Source organism: Nicotiana tomentosiformis, chromosome 2, assembly GCF_000390325.3.
Source record: "Nicotiana tomentosiformis chromosome 2, ASM39032v3, whole genome shotgun sequence".
NCBI lineage: Eukaryota > Viridiplantae > Streptophyta > Magnoliopsida > Solanales > Solanaceae > Nicotiana > Nicotiana tomentosiformis.
In genome coordinates this window covers 60,934,004-60,943,538 of record NC_090813.1, presented here as the reverse complement: position 1 = coordinate 60,943,538, position 9,535 = coordinate 60,934,004, and the positions used below count along the sequence as shown (strand labels likewise).

The following is a 9,535-nucleotide window of genomic DNA, read 5'->3' as shown; positions in this document are numbered from 1 at the left end:
GGTCGTGTCTTGTTTGCGAGCATATACCACATTTGCGCGCATAAACGGTATCACCAACATCCATTTGGTTTCGTACATGCATTCTTTTTTGTACCTATCTCTGACGCAAAAACTCCTTGTTACACACCATTTTAAATGGTTCCGGCGGCAATAATGCTCAACACCCACTGGCTGCAACTGCCCACTATAGGTGTTTAAGTATGCAGCAACACTATATTATTTATCAACGTAGTTGGTTGGCCCTAAACATGTATGTTGAAATCACTTGATGGCATGTGAGCACGACATGTGATAGATAGACCATTTCCCACAAGAGCATAACCTTCTAGATTCATTTATGGTGTGTACAATATTCCCCCGATTTTGATGGATAGCGGTGCGAACTTCAAAAATATTTCGGTCGTGATCATACTGTAAAAATGAATGCCAATGTGCTCTTCGCCTGTATTTTTTCAAATCTTTTCATTGGTTGTGGCATAAATTCAACACCCCTTTCCATCAATGACGTTGCAGCTGCAGCCCTTTCAACAAACCTCCCTGCCATCTCCTTGAATGACATTCGCACCATGGCAGTGACAGGCAATCGTCGTGCAGACTTCAATAACCCGTTGAAAGACTCTGACATATTTGTAGTCACAATTTCCCATCTTCTTCCACCATCCGCATGCAAAGTCCACTTTTCAGGCTTATGTCGCATCAACCAACGATAGGCTGCCTCGTCTTCCTGCCTGATAGATTCCATGTGCCTCCGGAATTTATGCTCTTGGTGATTTGTTGTAGCCATCCATATTAAATCATGCAAATCCTTGTTGGGATGTGCCTTCTGGAAATTGGCCTTCAGGTGCCTTACACAGTAACGGTGGTAGGCATACGGTTCTTGCCATGCAGGAAAATTATCTACAGAACTTATAATACCACAATGCCGATCAGATATTAGACAAATACCTAAACGTTATTTGACAATGTGCTCTTTCAAGTGGTTCAAAAATAGTGTCCACGTATCTTGGCTTTCTTTGGTACAAATAACAAAATCTAAAGGAAATATACTTCCATTAGCATCTACTGCAACGACGATCAATAGCTTAATATCATACTTTCCATAGACATGAGTGTCGTCTATGGATATTACCGGCCGGCAATGCAGAAAATCATCAATTGCTAGCTTAAATGCCCAGAACACATATTTGAATATATATTCTGGTATTCCCGGACTCCGCTCAAGTTTCCATTCAACAACGGTCCCAGGTTTAAAGTGTTGCAATGCGACCATGTACATGGGTAGAGTTGCAAATGACTTATCCCAGTTATCATAAACAATTTTAAACGCACGTTTGCGACCTAGAAATGCCTTTCTTTTGGTAATGGTACAACCATATTCTTGGTGGACCGATGTAATGCACTCTTTGATCTTGTACCTTGTGGACTCTTCAATGTGTGGAATCAGGACAAGATAAATCAAGTCAACATCCAAGTTGAAGTGATTCCCATTAAATGTGTCCATTTCACAAGTGTGGGTGCCAATGTATTTACCCACTTTCCACATACCTGTTTTCTTCTTACTCGGACGCAGCATCCAATGACAACCCGTAAACCATCTACGACAAACAACCTTGTATACATCCGGCTTTGACTCCCATACCGTCATCTCACGACACTCTTTTACGCTGTACATTTTTGCCGCCCTGCTTAGGCGCGTTTTATCAGGAAAAAGCATGCCCTTTGCCAACACTGTTGGTCTTGACTTATCCTATATTGTTACCCGAATTTTATCAGTATCCCTTGTGAGGGCATCCACATCCGGCATACTTGGAAAATGATCAAGGTAGGGAATCTCCCTTGAATGAAATGGCATATGGGACTCGTACACTCTTGGTCTAACGGGGGGTAGAGCATGCTCCCTCGTCAAATCATGTCCAGTATTCTCTTCCTCCTCATCATCACCCTCATCAGGGAATGGTGTATCATCTCCGGACTCATCGACATTGTTGTCATAATCACTGCTCTTTTCCTGACTCTGTGCATCTGCCAGATCCCGATTCAATATGTCGTCTTCGGGAAATTGAGTCAGGACATGAGGTTCAATTTGCTCGTTTTTACTGCACAAACAACAAAATAATGAGCTACTCAAATTGATAAATACTTTACATATAGATATATCACTTCACTTACAAGTCATAATGTGTTGACATCCTATGATGGACATTATCCTATTAGTGATGACTCCCGGATGGACCACAGGATCCAACACACCAGAACTACGCATATTCCAACTGGGCGTGAGTTCATAACTTGTTAAATTCATATTTGACCGGTACCCCCTATGGAATATGTGAGTGTTAATACAAATTCAATACAACAAAAATAAATATCGTAACACAAAGAAAAATTGAAGTTTACCACTCGTCTTGTGGATTATGTAAAGTATGAGAGAAATTATTTCCTCGCTTCCCATTCACCCGTGGAGATAAGTTTAAATCAGGCCAAACTCTTTCAGCCGGAACCTGTTCCGCAAAAACTGCTTCAGAATAACCACCCGATGACTGAGGGTTATCCCTGCTTTGCGCAACCTCATTATTGAGAACGTCTTCAACCTTTACGTACATTTCCAACATTTTTATCAAAAGAAATTCCTAGTATTCATCCGGAGTCCTCAAAAAAGCACTCAAAGTTTCATCATCCTAGATGTTAAACTCAACGTAACAAGCAACCCCTTGCGGAGTGACAGAATACGTATATCTTCCAGTTACTTTAAGGTTCACCGAACGTTTGCTCATACTCATTTTGTTACACAACAACGATACCAGTCTATCGTACTCCATTGTAAGTGGCAACTTAACATGACACGGTGGAGATAAACTATAGCTCACTGAGTTATTCGCCACTACAACCTCACCTCTCTCCTCCCCCCCCCCCCCCCCCTCAAATATAATAAAACCCTTACTTTTTGCTCTTGAGACATTATGACAAAATGCTTGAGAATTTAACAAGAAGAAAAATTCAACAGGAGTTGAGAATATTTCTGAATGGATTTTTACAAAATTCTTAACGCCTTTAAATAAGGCAATGCCCAATTCGGGGGGTCGAATTTTTTGAGGTATAACGCCCTTTAAAAGGGCGCTATACCCATTTGAATTATTGTTATATCAGTTAAGCGCAGAAGAGTTATTTTATTGGTGGGCCCACAAAATATGTATAGCGTCGTTTATAAAGGTGCTATACCTGGCAGTCTTGTACCATAGTGCCTTTATAAAAGACGTTATATATATAGCGCCCTTTTAAAGGGCGCTATATGTATTTTGGTCACTAAGTTATTTTTTCACGCATTTCGGTCGTTTGTGTTAAAAAAGATCACAATTTGGTTCCGGACTCCTTATAACCCCATGTATTAATTTGAAGTTTAATACCACGTGTTGAGCTGATGTGACACTTGCGTGAAAATCCCAAAATATAATTTTTTTTTTCTTTTTCTCTTTCTTTTGCTGGGTATGTTTTTTTTTTTCTCTTTCTTCTTTTTCTACTGCCTTCCGTTTTAATTTAAATGACACACTTCTTTATTAGTCTGTATGATACATTTTTATATTTGGAAACAATTTAACTTTAAACTCTTTATTTTATCTACTTTTACCTTAATGAGAAATATGGCCACACAAATGTTATAGTCGCACAAAGTTTTTACCCTTAACCTTTTAGGACGATATATTTTGAAAGTTTTCTTTTTTTCTTAAATTTTGTGCCAAGTCAAAATTGAAACGGAGGAATATTATTTTATTCTCTCTTCTTTCCTTTTTATATGTTCTTTTCTTCTTCCTTTTTTGATGTTTTCTTTCTTTCCATCAGCACCTAACCCCAACTCTTCCATAGACAAACTTTCAATACCAATAAGCTTTTCAGCGTAACCCATCATATTCGAACCTACAAAATCCAAAATCAAATTATTCTTTCTTTCTCCCAATATTCATTGCGTTGGGAATGTTAACATGTTAATCCAATAAAAACATTCATCAAGACCCACTTTTGTAACATTTATTTTTGAGGTGGGTTATTAAGACTATGTTATAAATATATTATATTATGAATGTCCATTTAGTACTCCGTTATAAATAAGCTTTCTCAATAAGCTTATTTATATGAGACTCCGTCGTAAATATGTTTATCTATTTAGTACTATATTGGAAATAAGCCTCCTAAAGAAGCTTGTTATTTCGGTACTCCGTTATGGATAAACACCACCCCGGTAGAAGATTATCTATATCTGATATAATGAGCATATCCTTTCGGTACTCCGTTATGGATAAACATCACCCCCGGAAGATTATCTATATCTGGTACAATGAGCTTATCCTTTCGGTACCCCGTTATGGATAAACATCACCCCCGATAGAAGGTTATCTATATCTGGTACAATGAGCTTATCCTTTCGGTACCCCGTTATGGATAAACATCACCCCCGGTAGAAGATTATCTATATCTGGTACAATGAGCTTATCCTTTCGGTACTCCATTATGGATAAACATCACCCCCGGTAGAAGATTATCTATATCCGGTACAGTAGCAGCATACAAGCAGCTTGCAGAAGCAGCTTACACAACAACCTCATTTCTTCTATAAATAGAGCAGATTTCAGTTCATTATGTACATAAGTTTGAAGTTTGAATAATATATCAGTTTCTTTCTATACTTGTCTTTACTTTACAGTCTTTATTTCATAACACGTTATCAACAAGAGACTCTGCCATCTCTAGCAAATACTTTGAAAGTATCATAGGTACGAACTTTCTTTTTCTAAATAATGTCAAATCTTTCTAAACTTGAATTTGTAGCCCTGGATATATCGGGCAAAAGCTATATGTCTTGGGTGCTTGATGCTGAAATTTATCTTGATGTGATGGGTCTGGCAGACACCATCAAGGACAAAAATCAAGCATCAAACCAAGACCGTACCAAAGCAATGATATTCCTACGCCATCATCTTGATGAAGGCTTGAAAATGGAATATCTCACTATCAAAGATCCAGTTATACTGTGGGATAATTTAAAAGATAGATATGACCACCTGAAGATAGTCGTTCTTCCACAGGCAAGTTATGATTTGACTCATTTAAGGTTACAAGATTTTAAATCTATCAGTGAGTATAATTCTGTTATGTTCAGAATTATTTTTCAATTGAAATTATGTGGTGATAATATTACTGATCATGATATGTTGGAGAAAACTTTCACCATTTTTCATGCCTCGGATATGCTCCTGCAGCAGCAATATCGAGAGATGGGATTCAAAAAATATTCTGAACTTATCTCACATATTCTTATAGCCGAGTAACATAATGGACTATTAATGAAAAATTATGAAAGCCGACCTACTGGTTCTTATCCATTCCCTGAAGTGAATGAGACGAACTTCCACCAAGCTAAGTGTGGAAGAGGTCGTGGCCCCAGTCGTGGTCATGGCCGTGGTTGGGGAAGAAACTCTAATCAGGGTAATAATAATGCACCAAAGAACCCTCCTCACCACCAACAATGGAAAAGGAAGGAACAAATACATGAAGCGGTGCAAGCAACAAATGCAGAAAATGCTTGCTATAGATGTGGAGGAAAAGGGCACTGGTCATGTACTTGTCATACGCCAAAACACCTGGTTGAGCTTTATCAAGCCTCCCTAAAGAAGACAAAGAAAAATGCTGAAGCAAATTTTATTTCTGAAGATAATTTAGACTTCATGCATTTGGATGTAGCTGATTACTTTGCACTCCCAGAAGGAGAAACAAGTCATGTGATCGGTGATGAATATGTAGAAATATAAATATTTTAATTTTTGTTGATTGTAGTAGAGAGTATGGTTATGTAATTGTTGTACATAAATAAAAGTTATGATTTGACAATGATGTTTACTATCATATTTATTTTGTTTATGTCATTTTAAAGAATATGGATAATCCTCAAATTATATTTGAATCAAAGACCAATCATGAAGATATTTGTGTAATTGATAGTGGAACAATTCATGCCATATTCAAAGATCAGAAATACTTTTCTTATTTGCATAAGGAAAAGGCAAATGTTTCAACATTATCTGGTAATATAAGTTTGATTGAAGGCTCCGGAAGAGCCACTATATTTCTGTCTAAGGGAACAAAACTTATAATAGACAATGCATTATTCTCCTCTAAGTCCCGAAGAAACTTGTTGAGTTTTATAGATATCCGCAGAAATGGATATCATGTTGCGACGATAGATGAAATGAATATGGAATATCTTTGTATTACAAAGAATGTTTCTGGCCAAAAGTGCATTGTAGAAAAGTTACCAACTTTATCTTCTGGCTTATACTATTCAAAGATTAGTACAGTTGAAGCATACTCTATCGTAAACCAGAAGTTTACTTATTCAAATATTTTTGTGCTTTGGCATGGTTGTTTGGGCTATCCTGGATCAATAATGATGAGACGAATTAATGAAAATTCGAGTGGGCGCCCATTAAAGAACCTGCAGATTCTTACAAATAATGAATTTTCTTGTGATGCTTGTTATCAAGGCAAAATGATCACTAGACCATCACTAATGAAGGTTGGCATTGAATCCCCTGCCTTTTTAGAACTTATACATGGAGAATTCTCATCTCAAGTTTTTTATGATTATTGTCTATCAGTTGGGATAAAAGTTGAACATCATGTAGCTTATGTTCATACTCAAAATGGCATTGCTGAGTCATTTATTAAACGCCTACAATTGATAGCAAGATCACTACTTATGAAAACAAAATTGTCCATTACTGTTTGGGACCATGCTACCTTGCATGCAACATCACTTATCCGTCTCAGACCGACACATTATAATAAATATTCTCCGTCACAATTAGTTTTTGATCATGAACCAAATATTGCCCATCTACGAATTTTTGGATGTGTTGTATATATGCCAGGAGCACCACCACAGCGTAGTAATATGGGCCCACAGAGAAGGTTAGGAATATATATTGGGTTTGAATCACCCTCTATTATTCGCTATCTTGAACCATTGACAGGAGATTTATTTACTTCTCGATTTTCAGATTATCGGTTTGATGAAACAAATTTTCCACAATTAGGGGGAGAGAAAAAGGTCTGCGTACAGACTACCCTCATTTGGTAGGGGTAAGTTCTACATACAGACTACCCTCCCCAGACCCCACCTCTTGGAAACATACTGGGTTTGTTATTGTTGTTGTTGTTGTTGTTGTTGTTGTGGTAGGGGAGGGAAAAAGGAAATCAAAAGAGAAATTATGTTGAAAGTTTCATCATTATCTCATTTTGATCCATAGGAGGTCGAGAAGATCATCCATTTACAAAATATAGCAAATCAAATGCCAGATGTATTTACTGATTTGAAAAAGATAACTAAGTCACATATCCCTGCAGAGAATGTGCCTATCCGAATTGATGTCCCAGCAGGACCATCTATTAGCATGAAAGCTAGTGAACCTAAAGTATGCTTGAAGCGTAGTAGGCCTTTGGGTTCTAAGAATCGAAATCCTCGAAAAAGAAAATCGACAAATGATAACGATACTATGAAGGGATCTCCAGAAGAGACCCAATATCTGATTAGTTCTGAGATTCCTGAAGAAATCAATGAACCCGAGACTCAAGTGAGTGAAAAGCTTTTAATAAGTTCTACTGGTGAAGGGATTAATTTAAATCGATCTGAAATAGTGGTGGATAATATTTTTGCATATAATGTTGCAATTAACATTATGCAAGATAGAGAGGATCTTGAACGCTGATATGTCGAAGAATGACGACAAAGATCTGATTGGCCAAAATGGCAAGAGGCAATTCAATCAGAATTGAACGCACTTTCTAAAAGAGAGGTCTTTTGGACCAATAGTCCAAACACCCGCCGGTATAAAACCAGTTGGTCATAAATGGGTTTTTGTGCGAAAAAGGAATGATAAAAATGAAATTGAAAGATACAAAGCTCACCTTGTCGCACAAGGATTCTCACAACGACCTGGAGTCAATTTTGATAAAATATATTCACCCATTATGGATGTCATAATATTTCGATATCTCATTAGTTTAGCACTACATGAAAAGCTTGAAATACATCTAATGGATGTAGTTACAGCTTATCTGTACGGTTCACTTGATAATAAAATTTATATTAAAATCTCCGAAGGATTTAAAATGCTTGAAGCAAATTCAAAATGTCTGAAAATATATTCAATCAGATTACAAAGATCTTTGTACGGTTTAAAGCAATTTGGGCATATGTGGTATAATCGCCTTAGTGAATATTTGCTGAAAGAGGGTTACATAAATGATGTTATTTGTCCATATATTTTTATAAAGAAAATAGCATCAAAATTTGTTATACTTGTTGTTTATGTTGATGACATAAATCTTGTTGGAACTCCAGAAGAGCTCTAAAAGGCAATTGAATATCTTAAGAAAGAATTTAAGATGAAAGATCTTGGAAAGACAAAACTTTATCTTGGTCTGCAGATTGAACATTGTACTGACGGGATCTTTATCCATCAATCTGTGTATACAGAAAGGGTCTTAAAACGCTTTTACATGGACAAAGCGCACCCATTGAGTATACCAATGGTTGTTCAGTCACTTGAAGTGAATAAGGATTTGTTCCAACCTCCAGAAGAGGATGAGAAACTCCTTGATCCCGAAATACCTTATCTTAATGAAATTGGTGCACTTATGTATCTTGCTAATGCTACAAGGCATGGCATAGCATTTTCTGTTAATATACTAGCAAGATATATCTCTTCTCCTACATGGAGACTATAACGATCCGGCCAGTCATTTTAAAAGTTGTAGCCCCGTTTCCCCATTTACTGCTCATTCTGTACTTTATAACTATTATGTGACTTGTCGGGGTAATTGGTCGGGTCCAATGAGATTTTTAGATTGAATTGGAACACTTAGTTCCAAAGTTTAAAACTTAAGTTGAAAAGGTTAACTGGATATCGACCTATGTGTAAACAACCCCAGAATAGAATTTTGATAATTTCAACAGGTCTGTATGATAATTTTGGACTTAGGATCGTGTCCGGATTTTTATTTGGAAGTCCATAGTTTAATTAGGCTTGAAATGGCTAAAATAGAAATTTAAGTTTGGAAGTTTGACCGGGGAGTTGACCTTTTGATATCGGGGTCAAAATCCAGTTCTAAAAATTTTTATAGCCCCGTTATATCATTTATGACTTGTGTGCAAAATTTGAGGTTAATCGGACCTAATTTGATTGGTTTCGGTATCGAATGTAGAAATTAGAAAATTTTAAGTTCCTTAAGCTTGAATTGGGGTATGATTCGTGGTTTTAGCGTTGTTGTGTTTGATTTGAGGTTTTAACTAAGTTCGTATGATGTTTTAGGACTTGTCGGTGTATTTGGTTGAGGTCCCAAGGGCGTTGGGTGAGTTTCGGATGGTTAACGGATCAATTTTTGAACTTGGTATTTTGTTGCAATTTTCTGGTGCTCAGGTCTGGTTTTCTTCTATGCGATCACGTGAGAAGGTTCGCGATCGCGTAGGCTTAAGTGGGCAGTA

The 9,535-nt window shown here is 37.0% G+C and overlaps 2 protein-coding genes across 2 annotated transcripts; one reads left to right on the top strand and one right to left on the bottom strand.

Annotated features, from left to right (window-relative positions):
- Window positions 1-406: 406 nt before the first annotated feature.
- LOC138904905 (uncharacterized) lies at window positions 407-1,672 on the bottom strand. Its single transcript, XM_070193401.1, has 2 exons — window positions 1,048-1,672; window positions 407-945 (listed from the first exon to the last, which is right to left on the bottom strand). Exons 1-2 carry the CDS (start codon window positions 1,670-1,672, stop codon window positions 407-409), a joined length of 1,164 nt encoding a protein of 387 aa, XP_070049502.1.
- A 6,764-nt stretch (window positions 1,673-8,436) lies between these two features.
- LOC138904904 (uncharacterized mitochondrial protein AtMg00810-like) lies at window positions 8,437-8,778 on the top strand. The gene has a single exon (XM_070193400.1). The coding sequence runs from the start codon at window positions 8,437-8,439 to the stop codon at window positions 8,776-8,778; it is 342 nt and encodes a 113-aa protein (XP_070049501.1).
- The last annotated feature ends 757 nt before the right edge of the window (window positions 8,779-9,535 follow it).

Excerpts from the sequence above, each read along its gene's own strand:
- LOC138904905 (XM_070193401.1), bottom strand. The coding sequence starts at position 1,672 with ATGTACAGCGTAAAAGAGTGTCGTGAGATGACGGTATGGGAGTCAAAG. Across the intron at positions 946-1,047 it reads TGCAGTAGATGCTAATGGAA|GTATTTGTCTAATATCTGAT; the intron begins GTATATTTCCTT and ends AATAACGTTTAG.
- LOC138904904 (XM_070193400.1), top strand. The coding sequence starts at position 8,437 with ATGAAAGATCTTGGAAAGACAAAACTTTATCTTGGTCTGCAGATTGAA.